This window comes from Lolium perenne, chromosome 7, assembly GCF_019359855.2.
Source record: "Lolium perenne isolate Kyuss_39 chromosome 7, Kyuss_2.0, whole genome shotgun sequence".
Lineage (NCBI taxonomy): Eukaryota > Viridiplantae > Streptophyta > Magnoliopsida > Poales > Poaceae > Lolium > Lolium perenne.
This window is the reverse complement of record NC_067250.2, coordinates 188303681-188321707: the sequence shown is the minus strand read 5'-3', so window position 1 is coordinate 188321707 and position 18027 is coordinate 188303681. Positions and strand designations below refer to the sequence as shown.

At 44.6% G+C, this 18027-nt stretch overlaps 1 protein-coding gene across 1 annotated transcript; it reads right to left on the bottom strand.

The window, feature by feature from the left end:
* Window positions 1-1414: 1414 nt before the first annotated feature.
* Window positions 1415-8996, bottom strand: LOC127326244 (malonyl-CoA:anthocyanidin 5-O-glucoside-6''-O-malonyltransferase). The gene is made up of 2 exons (XM_051353102.2): window positions 8200-8996; window positions 1415-2269 (listed from the first exon to the last, which is right to left on the bottom strand). Exons 1-2 carry the CDS (start codon window positions 8866-8868, stop codon window positions 1574-1576), a joined length of 1365 nt encoding a protein of 454 aa, XP_051209062.1. The 5' UTR covers window positions 8869-8996; the 3' UTR covers window positions 1415-1573.
* Between the last annotated feature and the right edge of the window lie 9031 nt (window positions 8997-18027).

Below are 18027 nucleotides of genomic sequence, written 5' to 3'. Positions count from 1 at the left end.
AAATAGCGCGCTATTTCTCCGCTAATGCCACGCAATAGCATATTTAGAGGGTCTACGCTAAATTTTAGTAATTTTGCTCGCTATGGCGCTATTTGTGAAATAGCATGATATATCGTGCTAAAACTTCATAGCATTAGCGTGCTATTTTTTCAATCTAAGTTGCTTTCACTTTTTCGTGGTGATGAACTACAATATGTCGGTTCCTTTTCTAGATTAGAACTTAATATCGCTAATGCTGATAATTCTTAATAAAAAAATTATATTATGTTGTTGCCTTGTGGAATACTGATGTTAGCCTTCTGAAAAATTAGAGATCTATTTGTTATATGTGATTATGTATGTATGATTCAGTCATTTTTTGGACTAAATATCAAACCTTTTTAGCGAAATCCTTTATTTTTAGACTATATTTAATATATTTTTTCAAAACGCTATTTAAAATATAGCACGAAATTAGCACGATATAGCGTCCATAGCGTTTGAAGGAGACCGACGCTATTTTAAACCTTGATTTTCTCCCATGACATATAGAAAACTGTAACTTGTTCCATAAACTTCTTAATTAATGACACGATGCAAAGTTTTTGCCTCCATAAAAAAAAAAAATGGACAAGCGCCGACTTCATCATGGAACTGTGGTAGCGACGATGCATCGGAAAGAATTGAAAATATGAGCGCTTGTTGTCCTCGAAAAAAGGGCATAGGAAAACTCTCATCGCTGGTAGTATGAGATGAAGTTATGTCGGATGCCTTACCAGCGACCTTTTATCCCGGACACCAGCATGGGCTCTTTGATTTGACAATATAAAAAAAAAACACGGGCAACAGGGGAGAAACTATTTTTCATGTCCACTTGACTCCTCCAAGATTTTATTTACATCAAGCTTTGTTCGATTGCATCAAAGAAAAGTTAAATTATTATTTGGAAAAAAGAATGTTTGAATGGAATTTTTTCTATAAAACTCTTAGGAAACAGTTGAAAACTCAGTTGGAAATTTCCTTAGGAAAAGTTAATATAATTCAAACAAGGTCACCCAATAGGAATTGTGTTTAAGGACACGACTAGCTCTTGGTCGATCTAGAACTAACTTAATTCACGGTCACCCAATTTCATGTACAGTTGAGAGAAAGGTATGGAACACGTCATATCCATGTGTAATTGTCATGTGTACAAATTACGATGCAAATCCAATAGTGACAGAGTCGATCTAGAACTAACTTAATTCTCGATTGACCTAGAACTAACATGAGTTTATTTTAAGACTGAAATCCTCCAAAAATCAATGTAACAATTCTTTGAATCAAGAGTCCTAGCCATTCATTTAGTCTTCTATACCCAGCCACAAATTAGCACCAGCCATTTGTTTCGGACTGAAAAGAGACCGAATTAGCGAATCACGGAGAGGAGGCGATGTTGCAATCTCGAAATCTGCTTCAACGATTAGTTTCTCAATTCCAACAGTATTATTTAGCGAAACACGTATCCGAGCATTGTACTTCCAACTCGTGCCGCCGGGGAGCAGAGCGGTTGATTTGATCATCTGCATGCAGTCTCGTGGTACACATAAATTAGTTAATCGAAGGAGTTAGTAAAGTGCTTGTCGAATGCCTCCATGTGATCCGGGTGCATGCAGACGGACGCCTGTACGCCGCCACCGCCGCCCTTGGCAGCGACGAGCACCACCTGGCCGGCGCTGTTCATGGTGACCAGCTCCGTCCTGCCCATCGGCCCCCATCCGAAGTCGGCCACCTCGTAGGCCGGGAACCGCGTCGAACCGCTGATGCTCACCAGCGCGGTATCCCGAGACAATGTCGAAGCCGCCAGGGCAATCCAGTCCCAGTTGGCCAGCGGGTCCTCCACCGCTCGCCGGACCTCACCCTGCACCGCCGCCGCCGCGGTGGCGATCCCGTCCTCGGCGAGGAGGTCCCCCGCCTTGGCCTTGACGAGGCACCCGGTAACGCACGTCCCGAAGTAGCTCTCGCTCACCGGCGGGACGATGCCGCGGCGCCCGCGGATGTCGAAGAAGAAGTAGAGGTACACGTCCTGGTCGGCGGAGATGGCGGCGGCGTGCTGCTTGGACTGGACGTACGACACCCAGGCGAGCGCCGTCACGGCCACGAAGCTGGACGGTGGCCGCGCGGCCTTCGCGGATGACTCGTGTGTTGGGCGAATGAATTGGCCGATGCGCTGCTTCAGGCTGCCGATGCGTTCCTCGGCGACGGTGAAAGTACGGCGGGGGACGATAGGGCCGGCGGGGAACGGCGCTACCTGCATGGCACCTGGGAGTGTCAGCGGAAGCGGGAAGCGGGAAAAGTATTATCTGCTGAGGTACATATTAGAGAGGAACTTTTGCTACTTGGCAATCGATTAACGGATGCGCTGCATTATACAGATCAACTTTGTATTTAGAGACAACTCTTAAAATAACATGTTTACTGGTTATATTTGTATCATAAACAATCTAAAAGTTTTGCGAGAGGGATCATAAATTGTTCTTTGGTTTGGTTAAATTTCTAGTCACCATTTTGCTAAACTAGCAGTGGATCAAGTGCCCCGATGACTAACAAATTCGTTGTAAAAAAAATCAACTAGTTCCTCCTTCAGTTCTATTTTTTTTTGAGAAACGCAGTACAAACGCAGATGCTCACATACATGCGCATACACACACTTCTATGAACGTACACACGCAGAACCTACCCCTATGAGCATCTCCAGAAGACTGAGCCGATGGATTGGATCTTGAAATTGACGAAGTCACCACATACGCCTCACTGTCGACGGAAACATCGCCTCCCACTGGATAAATATTCAGCCTTTATAATACACAGATGTTAAACCTGGGATTTTAACTTTAGTGGGCTAGAGGTACAACCACTCTCATAACTACCTAACCTGAGGTTCTCTACTTCGGTCCTAAACTCTAGAGTAAATTACCTGAAAGTATCACAATCACAATTCAATTTACTGCTGGGGTAACAAGTTAGTACCACTTTTGCTACCTTTTGGAAAAATGCAACAAGTTTAAGGTAGAGCGGAGCGTTACAAGTCGCACTTATAGACATTTGACACAACTCTAATTCGGAATTTGACCGTAGAGCCCATTTGTAAGTGCCGAGTTGGCAGCCCACGTGAAATATGAGTTGATGTGGATGTGGGGCCCACCTGTCAACTCCATATTTTCCTCTCTTCTTCCTCCTCCCTTCTCTCTCCTCTCCACCGCCGCAGTTCCCCGGAGACAATTGTATTTCAGGGATAGGGTCAAGCCTATGACGTTGCCCTAGCTCTCCTCTACCATTCCAACGCTTCACCGCATCCTCCATCACTCCCCTGCATGTCACTCCTCAAGGGCTCCCGAGATTGCCACCAACATCGCCGCTGCTTGGTGGCGTCACCGAGGCTGACCACCCCACGCCCATCCGGCCTTTGCATCGACTCCGACGAGTGTTCCGCATCCTCCCCATCGAACGAATCGAGCCAAGCCGCCACAAACCGACAACCGGACCGTCGTCTTCCTCCGCTCCGACCGAGCTCGTCGTCGATCTCTATGTCCTTCCTGACCTTTGTCGACCTTGTCAGAAGCACGGGGGTGAGTTCCTAGTCCTCATGGACCCTTCGCCTCATCACCGTGGGCTACATACCAAGATGTCATCGAGCGCAGATGTTTGCCGCCTTTTGGAAGTTCCCCGACGCCATCTTCAGTGACTGTAGGGGCGTGCGCTGCTCATTCCACGCAGAATATCATGCTCTCCTAGATCTGCATGCTCTCGTGCTCCAACGCACGTTGTATGGCCGCCCCGCATGGTCGTGGGTGGCGGGACCTATGACTCTAGCTTGTGGCGGCGGTGGGGACTCAAGGTCGATATGGAAGGAGAGGGGCAGAGACACCCAAAGCACGGTGAACGACGGTGGAGGCCTGAGGATCGCGCTTTGATCTTCCAGTTCACCAGATTTTGGCAGGGAGAGACATGCGGAGGAATAAGAAGTTAGGATGGAAAAGAAGAAAAGGGGCCTGGCATGCGAAGGAGAAGGGGGAAGAATAGGGCTGACATGAGGTCCCTGTTGAAATATTGGGATAAAAACTTTGCCCATGTAGTATTTCAGATTTCCCATAATTAAATCTCAAAGCCCACATATGTGTCAGCCCATGTGAGTTTGAGTCCAAGTTGGTGGCAGCTTAAAAGGGAATGACAAGAGGTGGGAAGTTTAGTCCCACATGAAAAATTGGAAAGAAGTTAGACCACCTTATAAGGTATGTTGTTCCACCACTATTATAAGAGCATCTCCAACAGTGGCGGAAACGGCGCGCTATCACGTTTGAACCACCAAATAGCGCGCGCGAACGCTCCTGTGCTCCTCCAGAGGAGGCACCAAACCGGCGCGGGAAAAAGAATCTTTTCCCGCGCGCTATCGCGATATCTCGCACGCAAATATGGCAGTGCCGGCTAGCGCGCACACTATAAAGGTCGTCAAACGCGCGCACACCAACCGCAAGAAAATTTCCACCCGCCGCTTTTTCTCGCCACGCGCCAACGCCTCCGCTCTCCCACGCGCCGCCACCGCTTCTCCTTTGCCGTCGGGATGCCGCCGCGTCACCGCGGGTCGTCCGGCTTCGATGGCGTCCGGGCGCGGCCCAACGACACGTACTATGCCTAGCTCCACGTCGGCTCCTTCCGCATCACACTCGACATGTACGACGCGTCGGAGCTAGCGTCGCGCGCTTACGTTGTGGTCGTGTGGCGATTCCGGCGCCCGCGGCGCGACCTCAACTTTCTGGACGTGGAGTTGCTCGAGGAGGCCGAGTTCCTCGCGCCACCTCCGCGCCTCCTCGACGATGAGGATTGTCACAGCCACCGCTAGGCGCAACGCCGGCTCGGCATTGCCGAGCACGACGAGGAGCTGATGCGCCGGTCGAGGGTTCAGTTCCCGAGCGACATCATCGACGAGGCGGCGTTCTTCAATGACATAAGGGCACATAGGAGGGCAGACCGGTGCCTCCGTTGGGATATTGCCGAGCGAGAGCTAGTCAACCCCAATACGACTTGAGGCGACGATGATGATAGGTGGACGACATTTGGACTGAGACCACCTCCGACAATGAGTAGAACTAGCAGCTAGAAGTACTCTTTATTTATTTTCAATGTATTTTCAATGTATTTTCAATGTATTTTTAGATCTTCTGTTAAGCCTAGGTACCGTTAAAATGTGTTTGTGGCGCTGTAAAATAGCGCTTCCGTTGCGGGCACTTCTCCAGCGGGCCACACGCGATGCGAAATAGAGCATCTGGTGGAGGAGAATTCGGCGCAGCGCGTGCTAAGCGTTTGGAACGCGCGCGAAGCACGTTTTGCAGCGCCGAAATATTGCGCCTCTGTTGGAGATGCTCTAAGTGAGTGAGATGAGGAGTGGTACACGCGCACTCCCCTCATTCTCGTCCGCTCATCTCGACTCCACACGATGCACCCGCGTGCCGCGCTCATGTTGAGTTGATTGAGCCTGGAGCCGAGACTTTCTTTTTTCTGCAGTTCAGGAAAACTAGAGTCCTAAATGGACGTGTCGCAGTTAGTCGGTTCAGGTCGCTCTCGGATCGTGGTCTATCTATAACCAACTCGATGCGTGGCCTATGTTGCCTAAGGTTTCCTGAGCCTATATAATCTATTGCTCGGCTACCGCAAAAACATATCTGATACACGAGTTAGGGTTTTCCACCTCTCTGCTTGCGCCGCCATAGTAGCCTACTCCATCCCGCATGCCTTTGCAATCATGTAGGGGAGAGGGCGAATTAGGTTTTTGAGAAGCCATTTGTGCGACAGTTCAAGCTCGTCATCACGGGTCGTCTTCCGTCCAAGTCAAGAAGTGTTGCCCACTGTCGTCTTCAACACCGTCTACTTCGACCCCTCTTCACCAACATAGTTATCAACAATATTACTGCTGCGATAACGACTGCTACACCTCCACCACCACCACCAGATCGGTACATGTCCCGATCTATTTAGTGATGGTTGTTGTATCATATGCCCTACTAGTGTTCATGTTGATCAATGCATCTATTATGTTCGAGTTTCACATATTACTAGTTGTTGTTGTCATGCTTAATTTTCTGAATTAATCATGGAAATTGTGCCTAATTATCCAACATGCCCACGTCCACCTCAGCTCCATCTCGAGATGTGCTTCCAACTCAGCCCTTATCCAACCAGTCACGGATGCTATTAAAATGATGTTAGATGGGTATCCGTGCAATTTGTAATGACACGTTCCAGAACTGATAGATTTTTGCAAATTTCTTATAGCAAAAGAGTGTTACCCTAGCCGAATTGTGGTAGTTTTATGTAATTCACTCTAAACTTTAATACACAGTTGAGTTTTTCAAATTTTTGATGCACATATTTTACTATTATCACTTACACTTTCTACAAAATTATTTTAAATACATATGAAACAAAATTATTCGCAAGACAAAATACAACAATACCATTTATACATGGTCAATATGTTATGAGAACTTCTCAATGAAAATTAATATAAGAATTTTTTTTTTGCTGAGGTGAGCATGCTTGCATGTTGAGATAAATCAGTTTAGTAGGTTGCTCCTAGTTAGATATTATAGATGTATCTAGTAACATCCAAATTAGTGACAAGTAATATATATATGGAACATAGGGAGTACGTGCTTGACCCTGTACATATATTGGGAAACCTATTTAACGATGTAAGCATCGCGTACGAACACAACATCCACGTAGTAGAGATTATGGTGAAAAGAAACATCAAAGATTAATTTCAGTACTTTAAATATCAGTGCCTGTAAAGTATAATATATTTCATGTATCCCCTTATGTGGAGCACCCTTGAGTGAGGATATAGTTATAATCTTGCTACTTTTGATGGAAGTAATGAATTATGGAGGATAAATTTTAAATATCCATTTCCTTATTCACTATCAAACGAATTATCTCCTTTGTTCAGGGAAGATGTCGCCACCGATGACGCACAAAAGTTGGTAAAGTATAATATATCTCCTTTGTTCAAGGAATTATCTCCTTTGTTCAGAGCGTCTGAAGAATTGATTCGCACATCACGCCCTTTTTATTGTTTTGTTCTTCCAGAATTCTCGACATGATACTTCTTAAATGGACCAGATAACGTTTTTGCTAATTCTTAGCTCTTCAAGGTTTCATATGTATTAGCCTTCTAAAGTTACACATCAGTTGGCCTAAAAGTGTCTACTTTAGTGTTGATTAATGGATAAAAATAGTGACTTAGATGTAACAGTAATTCAGGCAAGTTAAGAACATACAGTCTCAAATCTTCATCCTCTCTGAGAGTGGTCGATATTATCAAGGACGAATCACTAGCTGTTAAACGTCTGACTAGTAACAGCATATTCGCTATTACTGAAACATTTGACAGCATGCAGGTTGTCATCACGTTACATGGACACATGCACGGTACCCTTGGATGTTACGTTAGCCTTGACATAGAAATGCATATCCCGCCTCGAGAACAAAGGTGTAATGCCAATAATCGAGAAATATAGAAATGCTTACAGTCTGAGCACTTGATCCGGTTGATTTTGAAATATATGTTATTAATATTTCCGTACTGACACCCTCTCAGAGAAGAATGTATATACTTCTTTGATTGTTTACTACCTCATATATACTTGATCATTTACAACTTTATATTTCTTTCGATCCATATTAACTGACTTTAATATAAATGTATTAATTTTTTAATTCTAGATACACTTATATTAATGATAATCAATATGAATCGGAGGAAGTACTAACTTTGCACTAAATCGGTGCCACTTATTATAGATTGGAAGGAGTGTTACTATTTGTGTATTGACAATGCCTCATGTCATACTAGTATATAGGCTGAACTGAAACTACTTATTCTGAAAATATAAATGCTCCTTGGGAATCCATTGCATGATGTCACTTCAAAAATTCAAATGGATGGAAACATGGAAATTCAAATGATATACGAATTGAAGGTTGAGAGCATTAATTTGATCGATCAAGGTGCATTTCCGCTAGAAAGTACTTCTTACTAATACGGAGTAGGAATTATTAAAGATTCAGAAATTTCTTTGGAGTTACAGAACGAGAGCAACCATTTGCGTCAGATCGTCAGTCCAACCGTGTGCGCAAGAACGAACTCGAAAAATATACGAGGGAGCGTAGCTTACTGCGTACCTGTGGCAGATTGGGCATGTACTTCCGCAGCGTGCTCCTCGTGAGCTCCTCGCCTCCGGGCAGCGCGATCGCCGCACGGTCGAACGTCGGCTCCACCGCCACAGCATCCCCGCGGCAGGCCGCCGCCCACGCCTCCAGGAACATCCACAACGCCCGACCGTCGACCACGGCGTGGTGCAGCGCCACGCCGATCGCTACGCCTCCCCGCAGCCGCGTGACCTGCACGGCCAGCACCTCCACGGGGAGCGGGCTCGTCGCGAGCTCCGGGAGGAGCTGCTGGAACGTGTCCACGTCGTGGTCCGCGTCGCCGGCGAGTTTCTCCGCGTCCGCTTCGTCCATCTCGGCTACCAAGAACCGCACGCCGCCGTCCAGCTCGGAGCCGGAGCAGTCGATGGCGGCGTCGCCGGTGGACGGCAGGAAGACGATCCTCCCGGCGAGCGGGGGGAACCGCGCGAGCGTGGCCGCGAGGGACGCGCGGAGGGAGCCGACGAGCGACGCGAAGGGAGGGAGCTGGCCGTCATAGATGAGCACGCGCTGGATGAGCGGTACGAGGAGCCACGGCGCGTCCAGAGCGGACAGCCTGAGGAGCGCCGACGACTCGCCAGGCGGCAGCGCGGCGGTGGCTGGCACGACAACGCGGGCGACCTCGACGATCTTGGCAGATGGCATGTCGACGAGACGAGGGCCAAGTTGGCAGTGGTAGACGGCCGGGCAGTACGAGGAGGTGCCTTGGATTGCTCAAGTTTTTTAGTGGTCGTCGACGTCGAGCACTGTCCAAGGAACCGAAAAGGAAGATAAAAACGATTGCTGCTGGCGACAACCGACAGAAGAGCTCTCGTATGCTCCCCCCTCCCCGATCGCGATGTGGCGATGTCTATGGTTCGCACCTGTTCCGGGATCGCCGATTGTCGGTATTTCTTTGTTGTATTGCCCAGTCGTGTATTTCCCCGAACGGCAGTATTAGTATATGCTCGCAGCTCGCTGGAGGCAGGCAGGCACGAAGTTGTCTTGGCCGGCCTCAGCTCCTAGGGCGAGCTTGGCCCTGGACCTCTAAGGTCGATTGGTTGCTTGGCCTCTATATGTGTTATGGCAGCACGAGTATAAGTACTATGACAAAGGGGAACTAACTTCTTTTTTTTCTCCAGAATTTTGAGGTCTATTTCTGAATTAATGTAGTGTTCGCACGTATGGGCTTGGTAGTTTCATCTCCGCAGTTATTTTTACATAGGCTGGGAAACACCTATGCAGTTTTTTCTGGCTTCCTTCAGCGCGTGGCTGTAGCATTGTTAGATGGTCAAAACAGTGGCCCAGCCGCTTTACGCTTCGTTGGTCCCGAGCCGACCAATGCTCCCACCTCTCATTCCCCACCTCTCCCATCTCTCCCCTCCCTGGCCACATCCGAACCGCCGCCTCCTACTCCTCTTTCGATTCCCCGCCACTGCGGTACTCGGCCGCGGCCCTACGTGCGCGTGCGAAACACTAGCCCCACCCTGGGCTTGGTCGTCGGTAGGGAGCTGAGTGGCGGTGCCGTCGTTGGCATGGACGAGGGGCAGCGAGCAGGGAGCAAAGAGGAGGTGACACCCATGTCGACCACGGGTCTGGAGCTCACGAGTAAGGCGCGCTACCGCGTGGGTCGCTGTGATCGACGCCACCCCTCTTTATCGCATGACGGGTCACCGCACGAGGGCTCAACGAGCCACTGCCGACGGTGCAAGGAGGAGGACATGCGGGCAAACGGCAGGCCACCGTGTGGGTGCCTGAGATCGGCGCCGCCCCCTCTTCATCATGCGACGATGGTGGTCGGAGCTACGCCGCCTCCAGTCCATGCTCATCTTCGTCGCGCACGGAAGCCATCCAAGTTCTGACTCCTCCACACCACCCCTCTTCTTAGCGCACAAATCTTGGACGGCCCACGGCCGGATTCGTCCTTCTAGACTATAGGTACGGCCTAATCCCCACCCTCACACACAAATGTTGGTCTTCCGTTTGGTCATGATTATGTATCATAGCCATCTTCTTTTGTTTTTATATAAACTTGGAGTTAGCAGCCAACGTTGGGCTGAATGCTGAAATTCATTCGCATCCTCTCTAGGTCTCCTCCTTTATACAAGCCATGTGCATGTTTTCTATACAATGCTGAAATTCATTCGCATACTTATATGCAGTTGTAAAGATTTCGTGTGTTTGTATTTTCTGGTCAGTGTTATATGATATATGGCTCAAATGTCCACTGACTTGCATAATTAACATCTGCACATGGATGCGGATTCTTTTGATATCACTCAGATTTAGCTGGCGGAATCATGGAAAACTAATGTGTCTCGCTATATATTAAAAATGATACATGTTAGTCAATTGAGATGGAGGAGCATGGAGATGACTTATATTTTTTCCCATCCACTCAACAAATCAGTTTTAAACGTGCTTTGTTGATTTCTTCTTCTTCCGGATGTTTATTGTCTATAGGTCACATACTCTAGAAGATACAAATAACCTTTTAGGTAATTTCTCGTTTCTATTGATAATTCAAGCTATTAGTTTTGTGGTGATGACCATAATGGCATAATAATCAAAATACATGCCCTGTATTGTTGTTGTTGAGCACTATTCTCTTTTCTGTGTACATATTTGCAGATGTTGAGGTGTGACCCTGAGTGCTTAGGTTTGATTAGAAGCAGGTTTTTCGCTGTTCGTTGACAAGGTTTCAGTGATTGACTATGTGTGTTGCAGGTGTTCTCCTATCCTGCCTACCTTGCTTCTATTTTTTTTAGAAATTCGTATATATCATAGGTTATTCCCGAGCGCTTCACTGCATAGCTCCTCTACTAGAAGGGTCTTGCGCGCTCTGCTGCGCCATTTCTTGTTGTTCTCGGTTTTTCTTTGCATTTGGCTTCAGTTGGGTTTTATCTAGGTAACCATACGTGATCTATAATCTTTCATGGTAGAATGGAGTGAATCAGATTAAAATGTATTCACTTGTGGCATTGTATGCACACTCTAAGACATAGGTGGCAAGAGAAAAAAAAAGCATCAATGGCACCAAAGGTTGAAAGAGATTCACTGGCTATTTAGAAACTATAATTCTATAAATGGGTTTGATACTACAAAAGAAGCTTCATAATAGCAAATTAAGGTAGAAATAACAATTGTAGGAGTATTAGCGTAAAGGAGATCACTACATGATGGTTCCAACACCCAAATTTCAAGCATGAGACATCACATCTGCTTTTATTATCAGCTTGTGGCTATAACATACATATCACGTTACAGTAGAAATGATCGACATTTCATCATTTTCATACTTGGATGAGAAGGTATAGATAGAAGTTATCATTCTTACCAGTTCCGAGGAAAAAAAAAGCAACGCTAACTGAGAACCATACTTCTCTAGAATAAGGACAGTAGGAAATGTTCATATGTCTCAAGGGAAATTGCAGATATGGAACAAATTATTTTATGGACTCTTCAACATCTCTGTATTTTTTTTATAAGAGTCCAATGTCATGTAATTTTCCTATTAGGGAAAGTATAATCATTAATCCAGAATCATCATTATCATGGAATTTCGGTATGAGGATGCTCAATTAAATGTCCGTCATAGGACAACAAACAACCTCAGAATCAGTTCTTATCATATTATAGTCAGCAGAAAAGGGTCTTCAAGCTAAATAACCATGGTTCTATAAGAGAAGATGAGTTAACATTATAGAAATAACATATATACTTCTAGAAACTCTGGTGATATTTTCACAATTCAGCATCAAAGTTGTAGCAACAAGAAATATGTCATCACTCTTATGTAGTGAATAGTACATTGAGCATACATTTCATGTTTGCATCACTAAAAACGAAGTTTCTCATAATCAGAGATAAGCAGTAGCAGCGACGGTAACAGATACGGTGCATGCGTCTTGGAGAGTTCAGGAACATACTTAGTAGTTAGAAGAAACACCAAACAAATGGAGCATAACGGTTCTCCCTCAAATATGGAGGATTCAGGAACATACTTATCTGTTAGAAGGAACACAGAAAAAATGGAGCATACAATTTTCCCTCAAATACCGGTCTGTAAAAAGCTATAACCGAAGTATAAAGAATGAAAAAAAAAGCATTAGGTTTAATAGTATTTACAAATAATATGATGTAATCACAATTCGAACATAACCACAATATTTGGCAGTAATCAGTGCCAACATTTATAAGAAAATGCACATTCTGGTGTCTAATGCAAATATCGACTGTGTGGTTCAATGCGCTAGACGGTGCATGCCTGCCATGGAACATGATCATCAATTCAATTGATGACTTAGATCTCTTAATTTGGTCTGCAACAAATTCTAAGTATATGAACTCAGAAAGAGTTCAATTTACTCTCATGCTCACAATAAGAAAACCATGGTGATATGCCCACTTGGTCATGTGAAGCATTCAACATACTAAAACGGAAAATAAGAAATAATTTTCATCTGATCAAACTCAATGCCAGTATTCACTAATATGAGACCGCTGCAACATATATATTGACTTAGTATAATTATATGCATCGCAGTAGCAGTTAGCGATGGCAATATAAATAATCGGTACTACCAAATTCAATAACTAATACCCTGCAGAAAGATTACCTGAATGCTAGATGGTCTACCCTATGCCCACTGGCAATCAACTCAATACCAACCAACCAATTCCAAAGCAAAAAAATTCAATGCTCAAAATACATGCACCAGTAAAGCAATAATGAGATGAAGTGTGAAGAAAAAAAGGATGTACGTTGTGCATACAAATGTGTTTAGCATATCACCAGCTAGTACTTCCTAGGTGTGTTTATGCATAAGAATGTGCATATCATAACACCATCTTAGTGATACTTCCATGGTAATGCATACTATATTAACACTAAAGTACCCTGAAGGGCAAATCAAAACCACAGGGTGCATGAGCTATCGATTCTAATTAGAATGCAAACTGCAGTCCTGAACAAATTAGAAACAGTAAGTTACATAATATTCAGAGCATGCATATTTAGAGCTTGGACATCATACCTTCATTTAATGATGAAGATCAGAATGATTAGATGTATCGTGAAGACGGACTTAGTGCATTGGAATGAAACAAACAAATCCTCTACATATAAAATATCAAGTAGTTTCATCATTTCCTAATACTACAGCCAGTAAATGTAAGGTAAGGTACAAGTACAACTGAGGCGCCACCGTCGAGCTCCTGTGGTATCGAAAGCCCATATGGGATTTCCTCAAAAAGAAAATTGCCAGTATTTAGCAATTAAACTTTACTGTTTGGGATGAAGTCTAAACTAAGCATGGTGTGAACATTTAAGGGAATGCTATACTTTCTTAAGTTGTACCGAGTGTCATCTCTTCATCACTTTTTTAGTTTCTCAGTCTGGCCATGCAAGTACTAATTGTCAGATATTATGTAGCCATAGAATCTTCAAAAATTTCAAACATGGGAATAGTAGGCATGTTGTGTGCATCAAATTAAGAACCAAGCTAGGTGTGTGAGACTGTGAGGAGGGCATGGTGCTTTTTTTTAACTTGTTGTGAGGCTGTCGAAGTTGGAAGAAGTGAGACCTCAGCTGTGTGATTGCAGTAACACAAAGGAGATGGGTGTTCCTCATCTGGTGCCTACCTCGTGGAATGATACACACGAGATTAATGGGCAAGGGAATGGCTGATGAAGTGATTAATTACCAGGTGACAACAAAATGGGTGTGGGTATGAATAAAAAGAAGTAGTTTTTCTCGAGCATACTGAATTTTTTACTCAATGTTGCGTGCAAAGGAAAATTAGTCATTTGAGTCAGACTCGGCCCTAGTCTAGTTGATGTCTTGATGATGCCCTGACGGAAATTTCCTACAGTAACTAACAAGTACGCATGACCTGATGCTGACTGTATGTAAGTACATAGCACACGGCCAGCTGAGGCAGCCTGAATAAATATAAGCTAGAATCACTTTAATTAATGTGTACATTTGAATGTGAAAGGGCCATGAATTTTATTTATAGCTGAATGTAAACTCTGAAACTATGAACTGTCCTGAGAAAGGGGAGGGGATGGCTGGTGAGGGACCTTTTCGTGGCGTAGAAGAATGACGATGCAGCGAAGGGACACAGCAGCAAGTGAGCCACTGCCGTGGCTGTCGCCCGCGGACTCCCGCGTTACATCCTCGTGGCTGAAGTACACACCGATGGCCAGATGCCTGGCCTGCCGCTCGCCATGGAGTCGAGGATGCATCGGCGGAGGCCGGAAGTCCAGCTTTGTCGCCAGCAGCGGCAAGTAGGGAGACAGAGGAGGATTCACATCGGGCGGTCGACTCCGTGGACGGCCGCCACTGCGACGCGTGCCATTGTGCCCCGTACCTCGCTGTTGTGCAGGGAAGGGCCACCGATGGAAGGAGAAGGGACGCCGGTGGAGGAGATTTGGACCACCGGATCTGGCGTTCCCAAGAGCCGTGCATCCCTGCGCTGCCCCCCGTGTGCTCCTCCTCTTTGACGGCGATTCGATGTTGGTGGCAACGGTGCCTGCCGTCGACGACGGGGGTGATGGAGCTCGATTTGACACCTCGTGTGCGAGATTGGGGGTGGGTTTGGAGGAGACGTAGTGCATTCGGAGGCCGTTGCTCATCTGACCATCTGGGATCGATGGGTCGGCGGCGAAACACGAGAATGGCAGCGGCTTCCCTCTCAAATGGCATACGTTTTTTCTTTCTCAGAATGACCCCCAGGCTTTGACCCCAAACGAACCGACTTTAATTAACATTTTTTTGTTGGTAACCTGACACGTACCTGCGTTCATGGCATCACATGAGGGTTCACCGTGCGATGAACCACAGGCTCCGGGAACCCTGGAAGCTTAGAGCTCTTAGGGATTTGACACCCTCATATGAATTCTATTGCAGAGTAACATTTATTGTCTGTGCATAAGAATTGGATTACTTCTTCCTATTTTTAGATTTATAGTCATGTGGCTGAATAGCCTCTTCCTGATAGCTGGCCATTCAAGCTTCATGATGCTTTCTTGGGTTTATCATCATATGTGATGGTCAACTGCTAGTTGAGCCAAATATCATTCTTGTGGTCAAATTGCATGGTATACAATGAACACACCGAGCACGAAGGTTAAACGCAGTATCCCGTATTTTCATATAGTTGATCGTGTTGATGTGCATGTGCTTCATTGGAGCTGTGGTTCCCAAATTAAATCATACATTCAGGTATTGCCTTCTAATTTCATATCATGTTCTGTCCAGTTAGTGTCCACTTACTTTTCACTTGGTGAATATCACATAGACAAAAGTTGGTTCATGCACACCTACTAATTTTGTATATTCAGTTGTTAGTTAGCTCAAGGGAAATAGGGCTTAGTGTAGGTTCCCACTTTTGATTTATTTAGTGTTCCAATAGCCCAATTAATCCATGTAAGGTAAGCAGGTATGTATATGGTTTTGCAACCAAAGAACAATGAAGATCAGGTCACAAGATTAGTGTGGCTTGCAAGAATAGAATAATCATGTGAGCCTATTGCAAAAATAGATCTGATCATGCCCCCTAATTATCTTTTCTTATTCCTTTAGTATGTGTATACAAGTAACGTCGCATGAAACCCAATATTTGATAGTACCAACTTGAGAAAAACATTTGTGCATGTACAACACAAATTTGACAAGCAGACAGCTTGATGTGATCCATTAATCTATTTTGAATATTATTTCTCGTGCTCTCATTTAATTTTACAGATTCAGTTAGATTTACAGTATATTTGCAAAACTGAGATATGCAACATGCAAGTTTTTCCTAGAGGTACTCTCCTTTATTTTGGAGCAATCCTCTCCATTCCATGTTGTCATATTTTTATCCATCTTGCACAAACAATGTCTTTTTCACATTATTTTGCTTACAACTTACTATTAGGATTTGGGACCAGGATATACTTCTGTTCTATAGCTACTGTCTGTCATTGTTTGCAGGAAAGGTTTGTTGTCTCTTTCTACCAAATGCGGGACATACTTTTATTATATTTTCAGAATGATTTTTCCCCAAGCACTGCACTTATCTGGTGTTTTTTTTTAGTTTCTAGCTGCATTTGAATGCAAGAACTTGATAGATTAGTGTAACCATTTTAAATTTTAGCTTACACTGTAATTGGAGAAAGAGGAGATGCTAGAATCCTGGCCCTGAATACACTTCCATGTTTATGTATCTACGTCAATCAACCGTTTAGGCTATGTGTTTAGGTTGTATGTGCTGTTTAGCCTCATAGATGTTGTGTTTGGCTTTGCTAGAAGCCTTCACGATTTGTGAGTTGTTGTTTTCACTGTATCATATCTTTCCCCCGCACTGCTTATGTTTTATATTGTATAATTTCAAGACTCTGTTCTTATCTTATGACTATGATCATTTGTTTATTTCGTTTTTCCGCCTATACACATGCTATTTCCTCATTTCTTCAGTCTAATAATAATTTGCACCTTATATTTTGTTGTCCGTTGATTAGGGTTGCAATTTTATTAAATCTATCAATTGGACATGAATCAAGCTCTTTTTGCCCACGTGGTTGCCATATGTAGCCTATGTGCCATTTCACACATAACTTGTAAGATGTGTCCATCAGTATAAGTACCATTTACCACGACCTGGCGCGGCGTGCCACCGCGCCGGTTATTGATAGTTAAAACAATTCTTGATCTGGCCCGAAGCTATCACTGAATCAAGGATGTTGGGCCTTGGTGCACGAGTGGGGATGAGTGGGCGACGACTCATCCCTTTGGAAATACGCGCCATAAATCGTCTCACCGCCAACTCTCCTTCGTCTCACTCTTCTCTTTTCAGACTCTCACTGCCCTCATGTCACATCACACCAATGGTTTCACTATCACCGACGAATTTACTACTTCGCCGCGCCGAGGAAGATCAGGGTGGGACACCAAGAGGAATGTGACATCCACCGCGGCCTAGGAAGAGCGAGAGCGTCATTGCCTGCACTGCGACCTAGACCTCAACCACGACCAGCCATCTCCAATGGCGGTAAGCACAACTAATATCTTCTCTGATGCTTCCTTTTCATGGACTGGAACGAACACACATAATACTAGTGATTTCGATGACATGTAGACTACATCTACTAGGGTAACTGATATGGTTGGGTTAGATTTGCAAATTTCTTGCAATGCATCGAGATTTTGGACTATGAGGCTATGGTTTTGTTGGAGATATGCCCAAGAGGCAATAATAAAAGTGGTTATTATATAACTTTATGTTTATGATAAAAGTTTATATACCATGCTATAATTGTATTAACCGAAACATTGATACATGTGTGTTATGTAAACAACAATGAGTCCCTAGTAAGCCTCTTAACTAGCTTGTTGATTAATAGATGATTAGTTTCATAATCATGAATATTGGATGTTATTAATAACAAGGTTATATCATTATATGAATGATGTAATGGACACACCCAATTAAGCGTAGCATAAGATCACGTCATTAAGTTATTTGCTATAAGCTTTTCGATACATAGTTACCTAGTCCTTTCGACCATGAGATCATGTAAATCACTTATACCGGAAAGGTACTTTGATTACATCAAACGCCACTGCGTAAATGGGTGGTTATAAAGGTGGGATTAAGTATCCGAAAAGTATGAGTTGAGGCATATGGATCAACAGTGGGATTTGTCCATCCCGATGACGGATAGATATACTCTGGGCCCTCTCGATGGAATGTCGTCTAATGTCTTGCAAGCATATGAATAAGTTCATAAGAGACCACATACCACGGTACGAGTAAAGAGTACTTGTCAGGAGACGAG